Genomic DNA, 27,442 nt, shown 5'->3' with positions numbered 1-27,442 from the left:
CAGCAACCAACAAACTGTGGCCAAGAGTAGAGCTGACCACTCTACTTCAATGGTTGCTTCACAATCTGCACCATATGGATTCCCTCTCCCAGCTTCTCTGAATAACTTATACGGTAAAAGTCCACAGCATATCCTTCGATCCCACAATATTGCTGGTCTAAGGAAACTTTAATCTATAGCAGTTCTGGTTAGATTCTGTACGGACGGACTGGAAAGGAGCTGGACCAAATGATAATACAAGCCTGGGTGTTGAATAGACTACTGATCACCTCACAGATGCTAGTTTGTGCCCAGCTACATGCACTGTAAAAGACCTGGCCATTTACTGTACCTACTGTAGCAAAATATTTGTCAGAAGATTATTAATTTTAAACAGCACCCCTTTATCAATTTTGTATCTTATTGTGGAAAATTATGGTTTTATGTAAATACAATGTTATATTGTCTGTTCAATGGGCTTCTGACTTTGGAAATAAATAATTATGAACTTATCTTTGCCACACCAAGAATCTGAGGGGTGGAAGGAAAGGGAGCAAGGGAGGGGGGGACTGGGAGAAGGTGAGATGGAAGTGGGGGGGAGGGGGGGATGACCGCTGCATTGAGGATATGCATACTAAAAAACCCAAATGCTGCCACTCGCCAGTAGACTGAAGTAAATTGTTTCTTTCTCCCACCCAGTCTTTCTCCCTATTGGAGGATTTGCATTTTTTGAGTCACGTAGTGGTATTCCACAACTGAATATATTTGTAGTGAGCATTTATATTAGACTGCAGTAAACATGGTGTCATGAGCTAATCTATGACACAGCATAACATATAAGAAGTGCTTCGATTATTTATAAGGGCTATAAAACAAAATATATTTTTGCAGCTGGTATTACTGATTTCTGGTATTGTAATAAGTAATATGTAATGTTGTATGACTAGGGCCTCCCGTTGGCTAGACCGTTTGCCAGGTGCAAGAATGTCTTTCGATTTGATGCCATTTCGGCGACTTGCGCGTCGATGGGGGTGAAATGATGATGATTAGGACAACACAACATCCAGTCCCTGAGTAGAGAAAATCTCCGACCCAGCTGGGAATTGAACCCGGGCCCTTAGGACTGACTTTCAGTCGCACTGACCACTCAGCCACCGGGGACGGACACAATAACAAATGTAAACTGCAAAATAACTTACAGAATAACTTACCTGGAACAGGCTCACCATTGAATCGCACACTCAGACTATGTGGAGCAGCTTCCTGGGGTTTAAAGTTCACCCTGAATTTGGCATTTCCCTCAGACTGAACATAGTTTGGTACATTCCTGCCATTCACAGAAACAATTATTTCCAAATTTCCTGCTCCAGCTTGGCTAGCATTGACTGTAACATATTAATTTCCTTCCATGAACATGTATACAAACAAACATTTAAAGCTCTTTGAGCCTGTCTGAAGTGTAATTTATGAAAATATCATTATTATTTTCTTTATGTTTATTTTATGCAAGGTACTTACTGCTAAAAAACACAGGTTTCCCTACTATTCCAGAATTTATGTCCGTCACTCTGACTTTTGCAGCATCATATGCCTTCACAAGAAAGGGACTTCCCTCCACATGTACATTGCCCAGCTTTACTTCAACACTGTGGTCACCTAAAATACATGCAAACTTCATCACATGGGTCTGAAATATCAGTACATATTACAGTACAGTTTTCCATAATTTTGAGGAGTTATTCTGAAATGCACATAATCAACATATCCCTTGTTATCTATTACTTATTCCTCAAGGAAAATGGTTGCAAAGTTATGCAAAAACATCATTCCTAGTCAAGAGTGTTGATTTGTTTTCAATACAGTCTCCCTGAGTTTATGAAGGGTTGTAATTCAGTGTATGGTATTAGATACATAAGTTTTGTAAATGAAATTAAATTATTACTTCCCAATGTGTGGCATAATCAAGGGTGAATTGTATTACAAGTTACATGTCACACATACAAATAATAAGACAGTTAACACTCACTCAAAAAACGTGTATTCACCCTGGACAGTAAAACATTCTGCTTATGTCAGTGATAAAACTTCATATACATCCAGAAGAGCTAAAAACCTCAACTGATTAAGCAAAAAGTAATAACTTGAATACACAGTTTTAAGTTCCACAATAATATTTATTTTATAGTTCTTTATGAACTAGCTTTCAGGTTCTTAGGCCATCATCAGATAACTTAACACTAAGAGGTAGGTCACACAACTTCAGTGACAATTCTTAGCTGTACAAATATTGTTTTAAAAGATGTGAGACTTTCGTATCTGTATTGATATAAAACACATCATATCAATGGCATTCATGCAGAACACATTCAGAAAAGGTGGAATCATTCTTTGTCAGTCTCAGACTCATTTCACAAGCAGTCAGTCTTGTAGTTAAAGCCCTACCTGATTGACCTACATACAATTTGCCACACACATTGCAGAAAATTCTCTAAATTCCACTCTGTTCTAAAGGTGGAATATAATCTTCACAGTTGGACAGAAGATGGACAGCAGTATTCCTAGTGTGCATTTCATGCCAAATTCAGGTCCTATTATGAGCTTGTACATACACCTTCAGATAGGGTGTTTTTCCAGTTAACAAACAAATTTCTTTAGGATATGTACCGACAGTGGCTGCCTGTACACAACACAGAACTATAGTCAAAATTCTGTATGCACATACAAAATTAACTTATAGCCAGTACCTACTAACATAATACATTAATGTAAATCTTCTCATAGCTTAAAATTTTTGTTAAAATGTACATTAAATAAGCAAATGAAAGATATTTAAGCCAAAGAAATATGTGGTAAATATTGGCTGAAGGTGATACAACAGAGTACATACATTAAAATGACACACATTTTTGGAGTTGGATAACCAGTTAGAGGTTAATGAATATTGCAGAACAGAATCAATGTGAATCTAAGTACAGTGATTACGGTTTGTGTACAATGCAACAGCGAACCTGCCGGTAAGATGGTCTGAAATACCCACAGGTCTATGGTATGACAAAGCACAATTGCAGCTTAGAGGTATTAATAATGACTGACAATAAGTATAATGTACATTTTCTGCACATGTATACAGCTACTCAGCAGTTGAGATCTATATGGCTGAGTCATAAGAGCTTTAAAAATAATTAACTCAAAATATCTGAAGGCATTCCTTGTAATCTTAAAAGATAATGGTCCTGCGAGTTGTACGATTGTATGAGGCTTAGTTCATGGTTTAGATGATACCCTTTGTGAAACATCCATGAAGGGAAGTTGAGCACAGTTATGTTCTCGGAGGCAAGTATGTGAACAATACATACCTACATCTACTGGAGTGAACTGGACCGAATAGTGACCACCACCCTGGGCATTTACATTAACTGGCAATATTCTCCTTGAAGGACCAAGCACTTGCACTTCTGGCTGACCCAAACTTGCATCTGCTTCCACACTGAAATTTGCATCTCGAGCCACTGGAACCTTCTCTAAACCTTCTCCTGACAGCACCACCCGAGCTGCCTCAAGTACATGGCAAGAAAAAGGGCTACCTAAAACAAATTTTAAAAAATTAAGTAAAATGTTATGTGAGAAAATTATTTACAGACCTTTTACTAGCAAACTGAAATACATTCACCCATCTCTAATGAGATTTAGCTGTTAACATTATATTGGATCAAAAAGTTTGGATACTTATTTGATTATTAGACTAAATATCCATGTTACTGTTACAATGGGAATGCACTAACTAATGAAAACTTGCGTTAATATAATGGAAGGAAACATTCCACGTGGGAAAAATTATATATAAAAACAAAGATGAGGTGACTTACCGAACAAAAGCGCTGGCAGGTCGATAGACACACAAACAAACACAAACATACACACAAAATTCAAGCTTTCGCAACAAACTGTTGCCTCATCAGGAAAGAGGGAAGGAGAGGGAAAGACGAAAGGAAGTGGGTTTTAAGGGAGAGGGTAAGGAGTCATTCCAATCCCGGGAGCGGAAAGACTTACCTTAGGGGGAAAAAAGGACAGGTATACACTCGCACACACGCACATATCCATCCACACATACAGACACAAGATGTCTGCTTGTGTCTGTATGTGTGGATGGATATGTGCGTGTGTGCGAGTGTATACCTGTCCTTTTTTCCCCCTAAGGTAAGTCTTTCCGCTCCCGGGATTGGAATGACTCCTTACCCTCTCCCTTAAAACCCACTTCCTTTCGTCTTCCCCTCTCCTTCCCTCTTTCCTGATGAGGCAACAGTTTCTTGCGAAAGCTTGAATTTTGTGTGTATGTTTGTGTTTGTTTGTGTGTCTATCGACCTGCCAGCGCTTTTGTTCGGTAAGTCACCTCATCTTTGTTTTTATATATGAAAACTTGTGTTAGATATACATAAAACATGATACTGTAGCTGGTCAGTGACACACTAATTTTTTAGAACAGAACATGATATATAAAATGAAGTTGCCACCCAAATCAATGAAATTTTTCACACAAAACTAATTTTTCATTTTCATTTAGTTTAAACAGATGGTACAGTATAACTCGTTCATATTCAGATGTAAAAATATGTAATGGATAGTTGTTTCATAAAGAGGGTTATAACACTAAAAATGTGTCAAACATATTTTAATATTCTGAAAAAGTGTAATAATAGTAACAATACTAAACATCAATTTTCTACAATCACTTATATAATTTATAATGTCAATTATCAAAATTATAAATCACACATAAAATTGCCTTTGTTTGTACAAATTGATTACAAAGAACATCTCTGTGCAGCTAAATACATCACTGATCTCTCTACCAACTTACCACATTTTCAATAGTTGTGAGAAAAGTTTTGTAGAATGTGGTAGAGCCAACATGATGTTAAGGAAGATATATTTATTGAAAAGTATTTGTAATTCAAGATTTTCTGTGTTATGACGTGTCGAAACATTAGCTCAAAAGAGGCAAATAATTATGAGAAAATGTTTTGGAACATATCATTTCTAAAGTCAATGCATCAACGCGTACCCTCAATCATGATTCTGGTGCCTCCTCTTTAAACAGGGAACATACTTCTAGACATATTATGCCATTGAGAAACACTGCAAAATTAGAAAGAAGAGATAAAGATAAGTAGTAAACATTTTTTACAACTTTTGTGAATTATTATGCCACACAACATTAAATCACTATTATTGTGTGTTCTCAGAGTATAAAGAATTACTCATACAGACAAAACCACTGTTCACCACTGAGGTTTGCTCAACATTTTGTAAAATAATTTTATGTTCCTTTGTAAAAGAGTAGGTCAGAATATGGTGAAATCAGCCAGAATTCAAAAGCAAACACACATTAACATGCTGTCAATGTTGCAGCAACACACTCCGCCATTGCCGACCTCAAGGCATCAGTCTGTGTTGCACTAAAGCCACAAAAACATGGCTGCTGTCATTGTTACACCCATCGAGTGTGAATAACGAAGTGTAATTTGGTTTCTGCAGGCAGCAGGGAATAGTGCAGCAGATATTCATTGGAGAATGAGCCGATTGTACGGTGATAACTTCATGGTGTTGTGCATGAATGGTGCCAAAAGTTTAAAGAAGGCCGAAATGACATGCATGATGAAGGTGGCCAAGGACGCAAGTCTGTCGTTACAGCCAACCTTGTTGAACGAGTTGACAGAATGGTTAGAGAAAATCGTAGTTTCACCATAGCTGCTTTGTCTATGGAAATTCCGGAAGTTTAAAGATCTGTCATACACACTATCATTATTGAACATTTAGGATACAAAAACCTTTGTGCTCATTTGGTTCCAAAAATGTTGATGGACACCCACAAAAGTCGCCGAATGGTGTCAGCTTTACATTTTCCTTGACCGTTATCATGATGAAGGAGAGAACTTTTTGAAATAAATTGTTAATGGAGATGAACTTGGATCCAATATGACACACTGGAATTAACACGACAATCACAACAATGGATGCATCCAAATTCACCAAACAAACCAAGAAAATTCAAACAAACATTCAACAACAGAAAGGTTATGGCTACCATGTTTTGCGACCAAAAAGGTGTGTTGCTTGTAGAGTTTAAGCAGCCCGGAACCAGTATCAATGCAGCTGCTTACTGTGAAACTTTACAACGCTTGCGGAGAGCCATTCAAATCAAACGAAGAGGAATGTTGACTTCAGGAATTATGTTGATCCGTGACAACATTCGTCCACACACTGCTGCACAACCCAACGGCTCCTTGAACAATTTCAATAGGACATTTTTGATCATCTGCCATAGAATCCCAACACAGCGACTTACACCTTTTCCCTGAAATGAAGACATGGCAAGGAGGGTAGCACTTTCAAACCAACGAAGATCTTCAAAACAATGTCAATGTTCGTTTGATATCATTGGCGGCAACATTTTCTGAAGAGTGTATTGCTAAGCTTGCCCACAAATATGATAAATGTCTCAATGTTTTCGATGATTATGTAGAAAAGTAATTATATGTGTACAAAACTTTTGGTAATAAAATTTTTCTTTTATTTATAGCCTATTGGAGGTCAAAAAATGGCCCTCGTACAATTTGTGACATGACAGGAGCAACAACAAATAGGCTCAAATCCCTGCAGTTAAGTACAGTTACACAATTTTTAAACAGTACCACGATTTTAAATTTACTTTTTGTTCATTATTTTACATGCAAAGAATAAAAAAGTAACCATGGCCACAAAAGAACCAAGCTTAGAATAAAAAAAAAAAAAAAAAAAAAAAACCAGAGGATTAGTATGTATTGCACATGGGAGCACTAGACAACACAATTAAACAAGAAGCAGAACTAATTGAGCCAGCAGAATTGACTAATTCAGATATGAAAAACATATTTGTAATGATCAGTCATTTCAACAATCAATGTTAAAATATGATGAGCATTCAAAAAGACATTGAACAATCAGCCAACTACAGAAAGCCTTGAACAGTCTATAGACAAGAAGGTTTGAAACCTCAAAACTCAATGCAAAATATGGACAGGAAAATTACAATCTTAAACAGTCTGTGAGTGGAAAGAAAGAAACACCATCAAATGAAATTCGTATTCTTAGAGGTCAGAGCAGAATTATTAGAAAACATGGATGAAGTAAAATGTAAACTGAGCAATGAAATTAGATTTGTAATAGAAAATTCAGAGAAGACAGAAATGATGACAAAATTAACACTGAGAATGTTCATTCTGAAAATAAAAATGTAACTGAACAAGGAATTGTTTTAGAAGCTGAAACACTGTCATTAATTTTAAAGACTAATTTGTACAGAGAAAATGTAATCAATCCCTCCAATAATGACGTGGGTGAAGTAATCGATGTTAATAAGTAGACTAACATTTTTTCTTGTTTTTAAACAACTGTGCAGTGAAAGAAAGTGAAAATGAGGTATCTCAATTGTCAGTAGCAGATGAGAAATCAGGAAGAATTTTGTGAACACTTTAAAAACGATCCAAAAGAATTTTGTGTTAATAAAGCGAATGTTGCCAAATCATGTGAAATATTTGGTTCTACAGACCTACAGCCTGTGCTGAAAGTTTCAAGTTCCTCACTGAGGTGTGACGTTATTGATTTTTTATCTAGTTTACTGAACATATAATCACTCTGATGGTTGTAGTTGTTCTTTGTACTTTGGTAATTATTGCCACCACAATCACATCGTGGTCACTGTTACCAGTTTCGATGTGGACATCATCAAAGAGGGCAGGTCTATTTGTTATCATAGGATTAAACACATTTCCATGGTTCCCATACTATCTGTTCTAGTAGTTTTCGGAGAAGGCACTTAGTATGTTTCACATGTCATCTTATTATGCCCACCACTAACAGAACTGCAATTTTCCCAATTGACTTGGATGATTAAAGTCTCTACTAATGATTACAGTATGAGTGGGGAACTTACATAAAAGTAAACTAAGGTTTTCTCTAAAGTTTTCGGTTACATCAGGAGACGAGTCTGGTGGGTGATAGAAGGATCCAATTATCATTTTGTGTTCACCCCTGACGCTGAGTCTTGCCCAAAAAATTCCACATTAAGCTTCAATTTCTGTCTCTGTGATTTGAGTTTTTTGTCTACTGTGACAAATACTCCACTTCCATTTCCCATTTGCCTATTCTTTCGATATGCACTTAAATTTTCCCCAAGAATCTCGCTGCTATCAATTTCATGTTCTTGCAGAGAATTTCATAATTTTGAACTGTCATGTGAAAGAAAAGTTATGGTTGTTCTTACTCAAAAGGTATACAATTTTATTTTGACAGTAGACCAAAAATTAGTTGTAAAGTAAGAGGAGCATTAGGTATTGTTACTGGAATAAAAGGGAAAAGGCTGTACTAATAAAAAGAATGAAAAACCAAGAGATAAGTTATGTATCGGGAAAACAACAGTGATGTTCTGAAACTTGTCTCTTACAGAAAATTCAAAGACTTTTTCCAATTTATTATTCACATCACATTGTTGGTGTAAAATGTTCAATTAAAAAAAGGTAAATGTTTGAATGTGGTTTGTTCCACATTGTAGTAGATAATCAAATGTTCCAATGGAGACAATGAAACATAGTGAAGTGGATTTCCTCCCTTTACTACACTATTACTCCTTAAATATCTCATTTTTTTCCTTACTCTCAACTGATTCTACTTACACACAAAATGCATAAACTATGTGTACATATATTTGCGAGATTATTATTCATGCTGTATTTTAAGTAATTTTATGAGTCCCATTATGATTTAAAATCTGCCAATTCCAATGGAATTGTTAGTTTTCAATAAAAGCTTTTGCTTTAGGATAAATCAGTAGCTCAAGTTGGTCCATTAGGAGGTAATAGTAACAATAGTATGAGCTAATAACTATTTACAAGATGACTCAACTAATTAGAAAGCCTGAAGTTCATGCTTCCCTGTAAATAGTACACTTTTCCCAAAAACACATTAACAAAGTAATTAGCCACATTTAAAGTCTAGCCACACCAAACCAAAAAGTACATCCAGTTAGACAGATGGCAGGGGAGAGGTGGGGAGGGGGGAGGGGGAAGTACCTACTTCCCCCTCCACCACCTCTCCCATGACCTCCGTCTACCCTGCAGCACTTCAGTGTCCCCCTACCCACCCCAGCCTCCTCCTTACCACCACCCACTTGCTACTCCCATCATGCACTGGTGCTGCTGCTTGCAGTGTGATTTTAGCTGCCTGGGACTGCAGTCGTGTGTGAGAGTTGTGTTTGTGTTAGCGTGTGTGTGTGTGTGTGTGTGTGTGTGTGTGTGTGTGTGTGTGTGTGTGTGTCAGTATGATCTTATTGTAAAGTTGTTTTTGTAATGTCATTTAGATTGAAGATGAACATGTCGCTAAATAAATAAGTAATACAATAGTTGATGAAATTTGTGACTGGTAGTGGTAATTTAAAAAAACCTTTTTATTGTGCCTATTGCGACTCAGCATCTCCACTATATGATGAGTAGCAACTTCCCTTCTCATAATATTGTTATATTCCATCCTGGATTTTCCATTGTTTGATCAAAGTACTTCCATTATTTGAGGCTTTAAGTTTGTTTATTTCCCTGATTTATTTTTGTTATCCTAATTTTTCTGTATCTTATAGTACCTCTAATTAAAAATTTACCAAAATTAGAGACATTACGAACCTTTTAAATGGAAATAAGTAATGCACCATGTAGATATACAGGGTATAAATTGAGTAGTACCTTGAACTTTAGTATTTTTCTAATCATCTAAGATATAATTACACAAGACTACTTTTGACACTATTGCTAAATCTGACCCCTTACACCCCTTCCAGACAATGAATCCTCAGTCCACACTAAGTTAGCACCTAGTCAACATCACCCTGTCAATTACGTGAAAGATTGACATCTATCTTTGTAAAAGTTCTTTGAGTCAGTGGGCAGCAGTCAATACAAGCACAACATGTAATAACATTTGTGAAAGTCCACACTTGCAAATCGTCATGATAACTTATACGAGTAAAAAGTTTGCAGCTACAATCCACTCTATAAACAGCTCTTTGTCAAAGTGTGGGTGAAAGTCAATATCTTTTTAAATGTGTTCGTGATTCTATAAACAGCTCTTTGTCAAAGTGTGGGTGAAAGTCAGTATCTTTTTAAATGTGTTCGTGATTCACTCTTATCCCGGATGTTATTCAAACTGTATATTGAGCAAGCAGTAAAGGAAATAAAAGAAAAATTTGGAGTAGGAATTAAAATCCACGGAGAAGAAATAAAGACTTCCAGGTTTGCCGAAGACACTGTACTTCTGTCAGAGAGCAAAGGACTTGTTGAACAGAATGCAAAGTGTCTTGAAAGGAGGATATATGACAAAAATCAACAAAAGCAAAATGTGTATAATGAAATGTAGTCGAATTAAATCAGGTGATGGTGAGGGAATTAGATTAGGAAATGAGACACATGAAGTAGTAGATGAGTTGTGCAATTTGGACAGCAATGTAACTGATGATGGTTGAAGTAAAGAGGATATAAAATGCAGACTGGCAATGGCAAGGAAAGTGTTTATGAGGAAAAGAAATCTGTTAACATCGCGTTGAGATTTAAGTGTCAGGACAACTCCTTTTAAAGTATGGAGTGTTGCCATATATAGAAGTGAAACATGAACAATAAACAGTTTAGACCAGATGAGACTAGGAGCTTTTTAAATGTGTTGCTACAGAGTAATGCTGAAGATTAGATGGATAGATCACGTAACTAATGAGGTGGTATTGAATAGAACCGGAGAGAAGAGAAAATTGTGGCACAACTTGACTAGAAGACAGGATCGTTCAGTAGGACATGTCTTGAGGCATCAAGAGATCACAAATTTAGTATTGGACGGAAGTGTGGAAGGTAAAAATAGCAGAGGTAGACCAAGAGATGAACACACAAAGCAAATGGAGAGCTGCATCAAACCAGTCTTTGGACAGAAGACTGCAACAACTACAGCAACATGGAATTGTTTATAAAACATGTGGCAATGTTTGCCTGCTATTTATGAAATATGAACAGAAATTTACAGAAAATCATTCATCGTAAAAATGTTTGTTTAATTGGAATAAACGTGCAAATAAGTCAACCTTAAATAAATGGTGCTGTGTCTGTTACTGTTCAACTTAGCTAAAACCCCTAAAAGTGTCCAGCAACAAACTACGAGTTTAATGTGCTTCTGAGCATGAACATGTTGCAGGTTTAAACAGATTTACTTTGTTCACAAGATGTTGGTGATCCCGACTTGATATCTGACGTTCCATCTGATGTTAGCTCATGCCTCCTCATACTGTACCACATCATGTGCTGAATACAGAACATCTGCATCTATCACCTACCACATATTCCACCAACGTAACTTAGCAATGTGAGACCTGCCATCGACTGCTACCCTGCCTATATGCATAAATTGTCAACCACGTAACGGTTAAGCCATTGTCATTCTGACAAAAAAACTCAGTTTTATGGTTTGTAAAACTAGAGATCCAGTTTGTGCTTGCTCACGTAACTGCTGATGACACAAAGCACAATTAATCTGTCACTGCATTAAATGATCACATGGCCACAGAGGTGCAGGACATTCTAGCTTCGTCACCGAGCACCGATCATTACACAACCATCAAGAATGCCTCAATCACCCACTTTTCGCACTCTGAGACAAAATTGCTATAGACGTTACTCTATACTGAAGAGCTAGAGGATCACACTCATTCGCTGTCAGTACACCACCTGCGGAGCCTAGTAAGTAACACCATTAACAAGGACATCTTGTGGAATATCTGGCTGTTGCGCCTTCCACCCGATGCGCAGAAGATAGTGGCAGTATGCGCAGGTGATCTCAGTACGCTCACACACACTGGAGATCACACCACAGAAATGCATCTGTCAACATGTGTTGTAGCTGTTTGTCCACTGCCTCAAGCAGATAATACCCTTGGTGTATTCCAAGCACATATCACCAAACTTACTGCACAAGTCGTCGCTTTGCAGACACAGCATTTGAGTTGCCACTCATGTCGTCACTGCTCTCCGAGGAAGTGGAACTGCTCGTGTACCAATGAAGAAATCTGTTGGTACCACAGATGGTCCAGGTCAAAGATGTGGAAATGCAGCCCTCCGCTTGAGATGGGAAACACATTCAGAAGTTAGTAATGATGGCAACGGGCTTCCCACAGAGCAGTCATCAACTGTTTGTCACGGAACATTATACAAAGCTTAAATCCTTAGTAGACACAGGTGCTGATGTGTCCGTATATCCATCTGCCCACCCATCTCACCGCAACAGCGATGACTGTCATCTTTCTGCCACAGACAATTCCACCATTCTGACATATGATTATGTCACACTGGTACTGAATCTACAACTCTGTTTCAAGTTTGAGTGGCAGTTTATTGTGGCAGATGTAGAACACCCAATTCTCTGGGTAGACTTTTCCCATTCTGTGGACTCCTACTTGACCTCTGTCATCATCATCTCCTCGATACTACCACCGACTTAGTTAGTCGTGGACATGTACACTGTGTAGATGACCACATTTCGACATTTCAGACAACCACAGATGATTCTCCATTTGTAGATCTATTTAAGGAGTTCCCGAAATCAGTCGGCAACTACCTACACCAGCACTAATTTAGCATTCGATTATGCACTATACACTGACAAAATGAGAACCGCTGGTTCATGCTTGACATCATTTAACACCGCTGAAAGTGAAAGTAGCAAAGAGAAGTTGTCCTTCATGCTCATACACGGAATCTGTTGCCTGTCAAGCACTAGGAGGGCATCTCCACTTCACAGTCTTGAAGAATAATGGATGGTGCCCATGTTTCAATGTCATGACTATCTATGATCCTTTTCTGGTACAGCACATTGGAGACTTTGCAATCAAAATCCACATCAAATGTATTTTTTCCACATCAGACGTGGTATGTGCATTCTACAAGGTAACTGTTGCCCCAGACGATATAGCTAGAACTGTCATCTGCACTCCAGACTCTCTGAATTTACCAGAATGCCTCTCGGACTCTACAATGCTGCACAGACCTTTCAAACGGTTCATCAATAAAGTCATGTGCCACCTCAATTTTTGCTTTGTTTACACCAAGGAGTCTTAGTGACACCAAACTCAGAGATGTAACACTTACACAAAGTTTTTACTCACCGCTCATTCACTTGGATTACTTATTATACTGTCAAAGTGTCTATTTGGAGCAACTGAGGTTAAATTCCTGGGTTACACCAGCATCACCCACAGAATATGGCCACCAGAGGTGAAAGTCAAGGCCATACCTACCGTATTTACTTGAACCTAAGCCGCACTTTTTTTCCGGTTTTTGTAATCCAAAAAACCGCCTGCGGCTTAGAATCGAGTGCAAAGCAAGCGCAAGTTCTGAAAAATGTTGGTGGATGCCGCCACAACTAACTTCTGCCATCGAATATATGTAGCGCTACACAGGCATGCTTTGTAGGCACAAAGATAAATACAGGCACCAAAACCTCTGCGTTAGTAAATAAATTTAAAAAAAGGTGGAAGACGAGCTTTTTTCCTCCGCCCCGAGTTTCGAGCATTGCATTTTGGTACATTATCCAACGAAGTAAATACAAATTTCGTATTGTTCATCTTCGAATGTAGCAGCATTTCAGTGCGCTACGAAAATCCGACTGGCAAGACTGTTTGGGATGTTTGTCAATACGGCCAACTCTACGTTCTGAATTTTTTCCTACCTATGAGAAGAGATGGTTGCTAATAGGAACTTTTATGAATTGTGAATCACATGCAGTATTCTCTTTACCATAAGAATAATACGAATATAAACATTTTGCCATGTATTCTTTCATGTTTGCTGCTATCTCATTTAAATCCTGTCTGCCTAATAAACTACAAAACTAGAGTGAGACAACAGCAAATGCGGAGGAATATACATATCATGTCATGTTTATATTCGTATTATTCTTATGCCTAATAGTGATACAGTCAGAAACGAAGCACGGCAATTGACTAGATTTTTAAATCTAAGATGACTAATTTCTGTGCAGAATGTAATGTACTAAAGAGGCGCCTGCAAAGATTTTCAAACAAAGAAAAATAAGCAATCAATTCAAACCAGACGAAGCACGTGAAAAAGGAAGAGTACCTGTATAAATACGGACGGAGCGCCTGACGCATAGCAATGGCTACCTGGTAAAGCTTAACTGCTAAGCTTACGACTCGGAGCAAACTACTGCAGCTGTATCGTCATTCATTGGACCTAAATTGTGTCTCATGTTGCAATGGGCCAACTTTGTTTCGATTTGGAGGTGCGGCCTAAAACTTTTCTCTCCCCTTGAATTTCGAGTCTCAAATTTCAGGTATGGCTTAGATTCGGGAAAATTTTTTTTCCTTGATTTCGAGTCTCATTTTTCAGGTGCGGCTTAGATTCGAGTGCGGCTTAGATTCGAGTAAATACGGTATCTTGCCACATGTTTCAGAAATGAACAGGAGCATGTAATGGGACACCCTTTTCTATCATAAACCCCCTCTTTTTTTTTTTTAAACAGAGGTAGCTGATACCAGGATTAATCTTGAATCTGGTATAGGAGAACATTCTTGGCTGTTTCACTGAAAGAATTTCATTTGATTCTGTATACGATGTATTATATTTCAAGCTAAAATGTATAAAAAGAAATTAATTTGTTACACTCTGTAAGTATGGTTAAAATTATTCTTCTTTTAGAAATATCTGAAATTACGAAATTTCTGGCATATTTAAAATTCATATTACTAATTGCACAATCTAATGTGAATTATTAAATTTATTTCTGGATTCATTTACAAAATAATGGGGTAAATATTCTACTTTTGTCAAGAAAGTTTGTAAACTCTCTTGCTTTGTAACTTCTTTGGAATATTGCTGACTACTGCAGAATGCAAGTAGTAGTGGGCATGCCTCTGATGGAAACGCACGTATTCTTCAATTTTGTCAGTAACAATGTAATTGATCGTTTTATGAAAATGAAGATTGTGAAGTCAGTGTGATATAGAAGAATGGGATAAAATAAAAGAAAGTCATAGCAACAGAAAGAATTTCACCAATTATTCAGCGCAACAGGAACCCACAGCAAAATAAAAATTACAGCCTCAAGCATGTACCCCTAGATGCGAGAACTGCAGCCAACAACGAGATAATGAAGATAAATAAAAAGTTTTTCTTTTGTATATCTTACGCCTCTCAAAGCTTCCGAAACTTTCAGAGACAGAGAAATTTAATAGTGACGTGTGCGAGGGTAAGATTACAAACACAACCAGTTTTGTAACACCAAATCACATACACAAGACACTAAACATGCAATCGACATTATGATAAGACACTAGATACCTACTGTGATAGTGTTGAATCTTGCCTCCTCCGAACTTTTGTAAGCTGGGGCTGAAATCTTATGTGTCAATATCTTTCAATTGTGCCCGTCTACAACTTACGAGGGTGGTTTGAAAATTTCTCAAAATCACCACAAGAGGTCAGTGCTTAAGAGGTCAGTGCTTAAGAGGTCAGCGCTTGAGCAACGAATTGTTCACGTGATATTGATTGGACTGTTGCTTGTAAACACGTGCCACGCCAGTGCTCTTGGAAGAGAGCTGTGGTGGTGACGTGCCTCTGTTGTTCTCGCATAGTGATTTGCAAAGATGTAAAAAGTCGAGATTCGGGCAGTGATTACATGCTTCATAATGAAACGTATGAAACCAAAGGGCATTCATTCATGACCATTTCCAGAATACACAGGGCGACTCTGCTGCTTCATATTCAACTGTTACCAAGTGGACAAATGAATTTAAATTTGGTTTGGAGAGCTTATATGATGATCCATGCAGTGGTTGGCCAAGATGTGTCACTTCTCCTGAAATCATTGCAAAAGTGAACAAAACGTTCATGGAGGATCGCCAATTAATAGTGCGTGAAATTGCTCACACTTGCAAGATATTGTCTGGAAGGGTATTTTAACTGAAAAAATGATCTGCAAGATGGGTGCCAAGACTCTTGATGTTAGATCAAAAATGCATGAGAATGGATATATTGAAACAATGTTTGGCCCGTTTTTGAAGAAATAGGTAAGATTTTTTGCATCGTTTTGTGAACACAGATGAAATTTGGGTGCAGTACTATACCTCATAGACAAAACAACAGTCGAAGCAGTGGAAACATGCTGATTCACATCCACCAAAGAAAGCAAAGGCAATTCCTTTGACAGGAAAGGTCAAGGTCTCAGTGTTCTGGGATGCAAAAGGGATTCTGTTTGTATATTATCTCCCCACTGGGCAAACAATCACTGAAGAATACTATGCTAACCTCCTGGACAAATTGCAACAAAAGATATGCGAAAAAAGGCCAGGTTTAGCAAGGAAGGAACCCATCTTCCACCAAGACAATGCATACCCACACACATGTGCTGTCGCCATGGCAAAATTACACAAACTGAGGTATGAATTTTGCCACACCCAGCTCATTCACCTGATATGGCTCCATCAGACTTCCGGATCTTGACAAAACTGAAAATTTTTCTTCGCGCTACAAATTTATATGGAAATATCACAACAAGAACGGAAAAGGCAGGAGTGAGAAACCTCCATCTCCAGCTACCAGAATCACTTTTTTGTCAATATGGTCAGAAAAGAGCATACTTTTACGGCCCCGATTATCATTAAAACTTAGAAAGCGTTGCAATTTGCGAACAATATAGGCTATAATGCCTATGCAAGTGATGTAGCAGGAGGTGTTATATAAAAATCCTGATAAGTAGAACCATGAAACTACACATATTATAGAAGTGGTTGTATGTGTGAGTGTTCCCTATGTCCTCCTAAACAACTCTATCAGTTTCAACCAAAACTGGTACAGACATCACCACCGACCTCTCAAAGGACTAGGTGTAGAGCTGAAAAAGCAGCATAGCCTATGACCTACAAATAGAAAGACTATAATCATCAAGTATTCGAGAATGAGAGTACTTAGTGACTTTCAACAAACTTTACACATAAATTCAAACATTTGTTAAGACTTTTCCTCACTCCCCCCCCCCACAAAAAGAGAAATGTCAACAGTTTATCGCTTTCTACATTATCACTGCTTTTTTGTTAACTATTTCTGACACATTCAGGCAGTATTCACATGTGGTGACTATCATCCACAAAAACAACAATTCCAGGTTTCACTTGCAGACTCCTTAGTCCATGTTCTTTGACGCATAGACTTTGTGCAGGTTTTCCCATGTTCTGTACCTCTTGTGAGTGCTCTGCAGTTTTGTAATTAAAAGTTGTTCTACAGCGTATACCTTCAACATATAAGAAAGGAGCAGAATACTGAATGTACTTCTGCAAAAATATATCATTGTACAACACATATTTCAAGAGACATAATGTCATAAACTCCGAGGTGAGTGAAAAACTGCCACTTCATGCATGATGTTTTAATTTATTACTTCTTTACTACTAATTCTATTCGAAACACTTTCGTGGACAGTATGTATGTACACCACTGGATGTACCTGCAATATTATATTACTGTATGACACAGTTTGAGAGATATGACATCATAAACATTGAACTGAATAAAACTAAACCACGGAGCAAACTTTGCTAGAGATACAGATGAAATGTGTGTGAGTATGCGCTAAATGTGTTCACACTTTTTAAAGACCAGCCATTTAGAAGAATATCAAGCCTAGGAAATCAAATCATTTATGCCATTATTTAAAGCATTACCGGCACAGCTGTAATTTTTTTTTTCAAGATATTTCCAGAAATTGATAAAAGAAGGCAGCATCAATCGAGGGGCAGGTCATGAGACATACGTACATTGTTCTCATATGAATCAAGTCCAGAGTTCAAGCAATAATTGTCTTGCGCATCGAGAAAGTCACAACCTGATCTGTAATGTCCATATGTGGTCAAAATACCATGTAAAATGCTATTCTAAAGCCCATGGATCAATTTTAACCAAACTTGGTAAAAGTATTAGTTACAACCTTGAAATACTGTGGGTGTAAGGACACGCACCGTATATTGGGATGGTGGTAATAATGTGGACAGAGGGGGAGAGAAGATGGGCAAACATTGAAAAAGAAGTAGGAGATGGACACACATAGGTGGGAGGAGGGAGGCAGACAGATAGGGGGAACAGGAAGTGGAGAGAGAAAGGAAAGAGGAAGAGACAGTCAGGGCGAGGAGGATGAGACAGGGGAGAGAATGTCAGATAAACAGAGAAAGGAAACAGAGGGACAGAGACAGAGTAGGTAGCAGCAGATGGAGAGAGAGCTAGTAGGCGTGGAGGAGCTGTGACTACGTAAATAGACAGACAGAGACAGAGACAGAGAGACAGAGACAGAGAGAGAGAGAGACAGAGACAGAGAGAGAGAGAGAGCGAGAGAGAGAGAGCGAGAGCGAGAGAGAGAAAGAGCGAGACAGAGAGAGACAGAGAGAGAGAGAGAGCGAGACAGAGAGAGACAGAGAGAGAGAGAGAGAGAGAGAGAGAGAGAGAGAGAGAGCGCGAAGGGAGGACGAAGAGCCAAGCATGTGAAGGGGTATTGGGGGAGAGGGGAGGAGAGAGGGGAGAGGGGGGAGAGGGGAGAGAGGGGGAAGAGGGGGGGAGAGGGGGGAGAGGGGGGGAGAGGGGGGAGAGGGGGGGAGAGGGGGGGAGAGGGGAGGAGAGGGGTGGAGGGGGGAGGAGGGAGGAGGGAGGAGAAGAGGGGAGGAGGGAGGGGAGGAGGGAGGAGAAGAGGGGAGGAGGGAGAGATGGGGGAGGCGGTAGGAGAGAGGGGGGAGACGGGTGGGGAGAGGGGGTGGGAGAGGGGGGGAGACGGGGTGGGAGAGGGGGGGAGACGGGATGAGAGAGGGGGGAGGAGGGATGAGAGAGGGGGGAGGAGGGATGAGAGAGGGGGGAGGAGGGATGAGAGAGGGGGGGAGGCGGGATGAGAGAGGGGGGGGGACGGGATGAGAGAGGGGGAGACGGGATGAGAGAGGGGGAGACGGGATGAGAGAGGGGGGGACGGGATGAGAGAGGGGGGAGACGGGATGAGAGAGGGGGGGAGGCGGGATGAGACAGAGGGGGGAGGCGGGATGAGAGAGGGGGGGAGACGGGATGAGAGAGGGGGGGAGACGGGATGAGAGAGGGGGGGAGACGGGATGAGAGAGGGGGGGAGACGGGATGAGAGAGGGGGGGAGACGGGATGAGAGAGGGGGGGAGACGGGATGAGAGAGGGGGGAGACGGGATGAGAGAGGGGGGGAGACGGGATGAGAGAGGGGGGGAGACGGGATGAGAGAGGGGGGGAGACGGGATGAGAGAGGGGGGGAGACGGGATGAGAGAGGGGGGGAGACGGGATGAGAGAGGGGGGGAGACAGGATGAGAGAGGGGGGGAGACGGGATGAGAGAGGGGGGGAGACGGGATGAGAGAGGGGGGGAGACGGGATGAGAGAGGGGGGGAGACGGGATGAGAGAGGGGGGAGGCGGGATGAGAGGGGGGGGAGGCGGGAGAGGGGATGGGGAGAGCCGGGAGAGGGGATGGGGAGAGGCGGGAGAGGGGATGGGGAGAGGCGGGAGAGGGGATGGGGAGAGGCGGGAGAGGGGATGGGGAGGGCGGGAGAGGGGATGGGGAGAGGCGGGAGAGGGGATGGGGAGAGGCGGGAGAGGGGATGGGGAGAGGCGGGAGAGGGGATGGGGAGAGGCGAGATTGGGAATCGGGGAGAGGCGAGATTGGGAATTGGGGAGAGGCGAGATTGGGAATTGGGGAGAGGGGAGATGGGGGAGAGGCGACGCGCAGAGGGAGAGAGGATGACGAGATCGACAGGGAGAACTAATGTAAGGTAATGCCTTGCGTGCGCGCGTGTGTGTGTGTGTGTGTGTGTGTGTGTGTGTGTGTGTGTGTGTGTGTGCGCGCGCATGCATGGGTGTGTGCATGCGTGTGTTTGTTCGTGTGTGCGTGGGTGTGGGTGTTTTTCGCGCGTGTGTGTGCATGCTCATACTGCTAAAAATTTGCCGTTTTAACGTCCTAAACACTTTTGAAGCTGCTTGTTCTCCTCCACTTTAAAAGATTAAATATAATAGGTAGTAGGTCTTTTCATTTATTTTTGGCATAGTTCTGAAGTCATTGACTGATTTTTCTCACATAACCATCCCCTGCTTGCCTGATGAAATACTTAGTTCTGGTATATTCCATATTGTCATCAAAAGGGTAATTAATTTGAGAAAACATAAAAATGGTGAGACATAACTGCTGTTTTCTTGCTATTAAATATATATAAGTTACCTGGAACATCTTCACCATTGAAGCGTAGGTCAACAGTGTGGACAATTGCTTCTCTAGGAGTAAAAGAAATTGCATATGTGTGTGGACCTTGGGCCTGAGCAGATGTTGGTACCCTACCACCATTCACAGTGACCTCCAAGTTTCCTGGGCCTGCTTGACTTGTTTCAACTGCAAAAACAATACATTTTGTGAGCATTCTTAGAGTCACATGAAAATGAAAGTGGACTAATAGTTATAAAACAAAATGAGGATGAAAAAGTAGGAAATAATAACTGACTAGATAGAGACAAACGGGGAATTAGAAAACAGGTAGCTCAGGTGGGGCAGGCAGCATGGGTGTGCAAGTAAAAGATAACACGGTTTGTAATGTGCTACAGTACACATTACTTTAAACTTGATGCAAAATTAAGTAAATTTCAAGGAAAAAGAATGTTCCTGCACTACACAGCAAAAGTCCATTCACACATTATATTCCTAAAAATCTCAATTTCTTAGTTTCCTGGGATATAATTGCCGTTTTGTTTCAAAATTCTTTATTGCAATTATCACTGAATGTATTTACACGTTACTGATTTTTAAATTGTTACCCGATAATATTCAAATGTTGTTCTGATGGAACTTCTGTAATTTTTAGTTACAAATATAATTTGAGCTGACAATAGATGTTATCTTAAAGTATGGGAACCATACTCTGAACAAGGACACTGAGATCAGTTCTATGAACAGAGCTGCAAATTGTGAGATATCATCTCCATATCTTCAAAATTAGTGGACAAGAAGACTGATATGCAAAGCTCCTCATAAATCTGCACTGTCATACAATATATAAGCTTGCGGTTTTGAGTGTTTCTATTCTACAAAGGACTTTCCAATGCTATATTTAGTTGCATCATATGTTCTATTTTGTTACAATCATGATTTTGAGCTTGCTATTTGACACTAAATAGTATTTCTTCTACACAGGCTTCTCTACACAATTTTTCCAGTTTTAAAGGGCACCACCTTCAAATGTGTTCACACCATCATTTTTTATTTACTCTTTCATCGTGATCATTATTTTCTTTAGCCACACATCAGCTCTTGCCTCATTGCATGACTTTCAGTGCATGTGGAGAATCAAAACAGTCTTAACCAGTACTGACTACTATGTTCGCTCCTCAAGAAATGGACATACACAAACACCGAAAAACTGGACTTTAAATTCTGTATGTATAGCACATGTGGCATATAAATGAAACAGAAAATTATGTAGATTATAAATGGCAGGTTCTGTGGAGCCCTTTGGGACATATTTATTCATTAATGGAATGAGAAACTAGATATATATTTAACAAAATGAGTACAAAAATGAGCGGCTGTCAACTACTATCAGAAACTACTCTCAGAATAACTAATAACTCTCCCTGTCTCTCATAAGTCAAGTGCTTATATTCCCAACTACTCTACTTGCTAATTAATTTGCATTGCATTCCAAATCTTTAACACTGATACTTGCAACATTTAAAAAAAAATAAAAATAAAAAAAAACACTGATCATATTCCGAGGCAGCTCATTTATAACTTTAGTAAAAGCTGTAAAGAGCATAAACCCTGTGGCATCCTATACTTTACAACAATTCCATCAGATTGACACCAGTTCAGGGGGCAATTACAAACATACCTCCTTAACCATTGTTGTTGTTGTGTGGTCTTTACTCCAAAGACTAGTCTGATGCAGCTCTCCACTCTATTCCTTCCTGTGCAAGCCTCTTGACCTCCGAACAACTACTGCACCCTTACACTGTCACTGGCAAACCGTTAAAGTTTTTACCTGTTCTCCCTGAACTTCCATTCCTTCTCCAAATTTTTCTTTGGTTTCCTTCCCGGCATGCTCAATGTATAAATTGATCATCATCAGGAACAGGCTACAACCATATCCCTTTCCCTTCTCAACCACTGCTTCCTTTTCATGCCCATCGGCTATTTTCCTACACCTTCCCAGAACCCAAAAAGATATTCCACAAGGTCGGCTTCTAGTAATTTTTCCATTCTTCTGTAAATAATTTGTGGAAGTATTTTGCAGCCATGACTTATTAAACCGAGAGTTCAGTAAAATCGAACAATGGAACTCCAGGTTGGAATATCAACAATATAAGCAAAAGATAGATTGCTACTCGCCGTACAGGTCACACACTGAGTTGCAGACAGACACAATGAAAAGGCTACACATTTAGCTTTTGGCCAAAGCTTCCTTCAGTAAAGGGAAAAAAAAACCACACACACACACACACACACACACACACACACACACACACACACACACACATTCACACAAGCAAGCACACTTCAAGCACACAACACTAGAGATGGTGGTCATGTGTGCATGAGGTATGCCTGCTTGAATGAATGAATGAATGAATGAATGAGTGTGTGTGTTTCACATTGTGAAGAAGGCTTTGTCCAAAGACTAAAGGTGTAACTGTCTTTTTGTTGTGCCTGTCTGCAAATGAATATGTCAACCGTACAGCGAATAGTAATGTATCTTTTCCTTACATTGTTGATAGATCAGTATTTACCAGGTGTACCGGTATGAAATGAGCGTTAAGATACAAATGTGTCGATAGAGAACATTTGTTGTGAATGAGCCTTAATTTTTTTCTTTTTGTTTGGTTGGCATGACATCTGGCTAAGATATTTAGTATACATCAAGTCACGGAACAAACAACATCATATGTTTTCATCGTGTTAAAAATGTTGAATTTTGTACCAGAAAGTGATGATTTGCGGAAAGCATTAATTTTTTGTTTTCATTTGAAAAAAAGTGCTGCAGAGTCGCATCGAATGCTTGTTGAGGCATATGGTGATCACGCTCTATCAAAAGCAACATGTAAAAGATGGTTTCAACGGTTCAGAAATAATGATTTTGATGTAAGAAATGAAGAACGTGGAAGACCACCAAAAAAGTTCGAAGACGCCGAATTGCAAGCAATATTGGATGAAAATGAGACTGAGTCAGAAGCAAATGGCCGCAATGCTAAATGTTGCCCAACAAATAATTTCTGACCATTTGAAAGCTATGGGAAAGATTCAAAAGAGTGGAAAATGGGTGCCACATGAATTGAATGAAAGACAGATGGAAAACCGAAAAACCATTTGGCAAATTTTGCTTCAAAGACATGAAAGAAAATCAATTTTGCATCTAATTGTTACTGGCAATGAAAAATGGATTTATTTTAAGAATCCTAAATGGGAATAATCGTGGGTTAATCCGGGACAACCATCAACATCGACTGCAAAACCAGATCAATTCGGCAAGAAGACAGTGCTCTGTGTTTGGTGGGCTCAGAACGGTGTGGCGTATCATGAGCTTCTAAAACCCGGTGAAACTGTGAGTACTAATCGCTACAGACAACAAATGATCAATTTGAACTACGCTTTGATCAAAAACAGACCAGAATGAGCCAAAAGACATGGCAAACTAATTTTTTTACATGACAATGCACCTGCACACAAAGCAAAACTGGTTCAGGACACAATCAAAACACTTGGCTGGGAGTTGCTACCCCACCTGCCGTATTCAACAGACTTGGCCCCTTCCGACTACCATTTGTTTTCATCAATGGGACACACTTTGGCTGAGGAACACTTCAATTCCTTGGCATCTGAGGCAAACATATTTGTTCGGATGCAGACTCTTTACAGCAATACAGCAACATTCTCACCTCAGCCTTCACTGCACGCAATTACCCCACCAACCTAGTTAGAAAGCAGATTTCTTGGGCCATCACATCCAACCCTAGTACTGCTGATCCCTCCAAAAACAGTTTCAGCATTATCCTGGTCTGGAACGTGTTAAACAGCTACTCCAACAGGGCTATGACTTTCTAAAATCATGCCCTGAAATGAGATCCATTCTGTCTGAAATTTTGCTCACCACACCTAGATTAACTTTATGTTGCCCTTCCAATCTCTGCAATATTCTTGTCAGCCCCTATGTTCCTTCTGCTGCCATCTCCCTACCCTGTGACCATCCCCACTGCAAGACTTGCCCTATGCACCCACCTACCACCAGGTATAATAGCCCTCTAACTGGCAAAACATATGCGAAACAACAAGTCATATACCAGCTGTTATGTAAACACTGTTCGGCCTTCTACTTCGGCATGACTACAACCAAATTATCAACTGGGACAAATGGGCATAGGCAGAGGATGGTATACTGGCAACTCACAATATCCTGTTGCAGAGCATGCTCTACAACACAACATTAGTGACCTCAGCACCTGTTTCACCACACACACCATTTGGATTCTTCCCCCAGACACGAGTTTCTCAGAACTCTGCAGCTGGGAATTAGCACTACAACATGTCCTTACTTCTTGCCACCAACCTGGCCTTAATTTATATTGATTCCTTCTGTCTCAGCATTTCTTCACTGTAACTACTCATTGTTTCACTCTGTTTTAGTTTTCTACCTCTTTCATTGTCTTTCCCATCTATTTTTCACCGCCCCCTCCCACCTCTGTTACTTACAATGCACTTAGCTTTTCAGTCTAATTCATGCATGATGTTTAAGCAGTAATCTCTCTCTGCATAAGTAGTATCTCTGTAGGTTGGGTGCCCTCGTAGATCATTTCCATGGATAATTCTGCAAGCAAGCCCAATGCACCCAGGAAATGAAAGAGACTCTTGACGAGCCCCGAAAGACCCACCGAAAAGCTACTTCAAAATCACACAACGAACTCCAGATCATGAATTTTGTAATCATTATTTTTAGTTTTCTACATTACTTTAAATTTTAGTTTCAAGTCACCATCTTTAAAAAATTGAAAGTCCCAGTTAGTTACTATTTTTTAAACCTTTCTGGCAAAATAATTTTAAATTTATTATTGAGCTCGATAGAAATTTTCTCCCCATATCTAGTTTTCAAACGTTCACAAACAGTAATGTAATACCATTCATTTACTCACTAATCTTTTTTAAACAAATCAGAACTGCTCGCATTATTTAGCTTCTTCAGTAGAACCTCCATTTATATAGATTAAAAATTTAATAAGATTAAAATAATATTATAAATATGACTAATGTGCGGGATGAACTTAAATTAGACATTTTTGTCGACAGAAATAATAAACCATGAGAGAGACAAGTTGAATGTAATACATGCAATGAATATTTTAAACCATCTTTAATTATAGAACATTTGAGAAGTCAAAATCATAATTTAGAGGAATATGATATAGAATTATGGGATGCAATAGACAACTCAGAAGCTCTCTTTTTCATGACTGTAAAAACAATAGCAAAGCATAATTCACAGATAATTTACCAAAAAAATTACAAAATTACATTAAAGCCTACTCGTCATTCTTAAAAGTTTCTCATTCTATAACCAAAAAATTAGGTAACAATTAATACAACAAAAGATAACTAACTAAGTTATTTTACTTGTATAAGGAATGTGGTATGAATTTTTTCTTTACATTAGAAGATATTTGATATCCACATGGCACAGTATCACAATTTTTTAGAACCACTCTTATCACACCAAAATGAGAAGTCTTTCTTAACCTGTTTGTTGATCAGATTTTTAGTATCAACATCTCTGGTTATCTGATTGTACTCTAGCTGCATCTTTTCTTTCACTTCACTCTCCATTAGCCTTGTCGTCGATTCGGAATTCAACTTTTGAATATTCTTGTAATTTAGAGTGAATCCCTTTACTATCATCTCTGTTTAACATTGTTCTCATAATATCCAATCCCAAAGAAATCAGATGTGAAAATTACCAAACTATCAGTTTAATAAATCACAGCTGTAAAATACTAACGCGAATTCTTTACAGACGAATGGAAAAACTGGTAGAAGCCGACCTCGGGGAAGATCTGTTTGGATTGCGTAGAAATGTTGGAACACGTGAGGCAATACTGACCCTACGACTTATCTTAGAAGAAAGATTAAGGAAAGGCAAACCTACGTTTCTAGCATTTGTAGACTTAGAGAAAGCTTTTGACAGTGTTGACTGGAATACTCTCTTTCAAATTCTGAAGGTGGCAGGGGTAAAATACTGGGAGCGAAAGGCTATTTACAATTTGTACAGAAATCAGATGGCAACTGTAAGAGTCAAGGGGCACGAAAAGGAAGCAGTGGTTGGGAAGGGAGTGAGACAGGGTAGTAGCCTCTCCCCGATGCTATTCAATCTGTATATTGAGGAAGCAGTAAAGGAACCAAAAGAAAAGTTCGGAGTAGGTATTAAAATCCATGGAGAAGAAATAAAAACTTTGAGGTTCGTCAATGACATTGTAATTCTGTCAGACACAGCAAAGGACTTGGAAGAGCAGTTGAACGGATTGGACAGTGTCTTGAAAGGAGGGTATAAGATGAACATCAACAAAAGCAAAACAAGGATAATGGAATGTAGTCGAATTAAGTCGGGTGACGCTGAGGGAATTAGATTAGGAAATGAGACACTTAAAGTAGTAAAGAAGTTTTGCTATTTGGGGAGCAAAATAACTGATGATGGTCGAAATAGAGAGGGTATAAAATGTAGACTGGCAATGGCAAGGAAAGTGTTTCTGAAGAAGAGAAATTTGTTAACAATGAGTATAGATTTAAGTGTCAGGAAGTCGTTTCTGAAAGTATTTACATGGAGTGTAGCCATGTATGGAAGTGAAACATGGAGGATAAATAGTTTGGACAAGAAGAGAATAGAAGCTTTTGAAATGTGGTGCTACAGATGAATGCTGAAGATTAGATGGGTAGATCACATAACTAATGAGGAGGTATTGAATAGAATTGGGGAGAAGAGGAGATTGTGGCACAACTTGACTAGAAGAAGGGATCGGTTGGTAGAACATGTTCTGAGGCATCAAGGGATCACCAATTCAGTACTGGAGGGCAGAGTGGAGGGTAAAAATTGTAGAGGCAGACCAAGAGATGAATACACTAAGCAGATTCAGAAGGATGTAGATTGCAGTAGGTACTGGGAGATGATGAAGCTTGCACAGGATATAGCAGCATGGAGAGCTGTATCAAACCAGTCTCAGGACTTAAGACCACAACAACAATAAGTAACTTTTCAGGCCGGTTGAAGCCCAATACACAATCCAGTTATTTCCCAATTCATCAGTCCATTTGCCTAACATACA

General features: G+C 39.4%; 1 protein-coding gene across 2 annotated transcripts in view; it reads right to left on the bottom strand.

Moving 5' to 3' along the window:
• LOC124774941 (filamin-C) overlaps window positions 1-27,442 on the bottom strand; it is a 284,171-nt gene that overhangs the window by 210,027 nt on the left and 46,702 nt on the right. For both annotated transcript variants that reach the window (XM_047249638.1, XM_047249637.1), the window contains exons 10-13: window positions 20,316-20,483; window positions 3,336-3,563; window positions 1,498-1,635; window positions 1,191-1,364 (exon numbers count right to left, since the gene is read on the bottom strand). In XM_047249638.1, coding sequence (XP_047105594.1) covers window positions 1,191-1,364; window positions 1,498-1,635; window positions 3,336-3,563; window positions 20,316-20,483 — 708 coding nt within the window. The remainder of the gene's footprint in view (window positions 1-1,190; window positions 1,365-1,497; window positions 1,636-3,335; window positions 3,564-20,315; window positions 20,484-27,442) is intronic.

The sequence above is a fragment of the Schistocerca piceifrons genome, chromosome 2 (assembly GCF_021461385.2).
Source record: "Schistocerca piceifrons isolate TAMUIC-IGC-003096 chromosome 2, iqSchPice1.1, whole genome shotgun sequence".
Classification (NCBI taxonomy): domain Eukaryota; kingdom Metazoa; phylum Arthropoda; class Insecta; order Orthoptera; family Acrididae; genus Schistocerca; species Schistocerca piceifrons.
The sequence above is the reverse complement of the archived record's forward strand: the minus strand, read 5'-3'. Positions and strand labels throughout refer to the sequence as shown.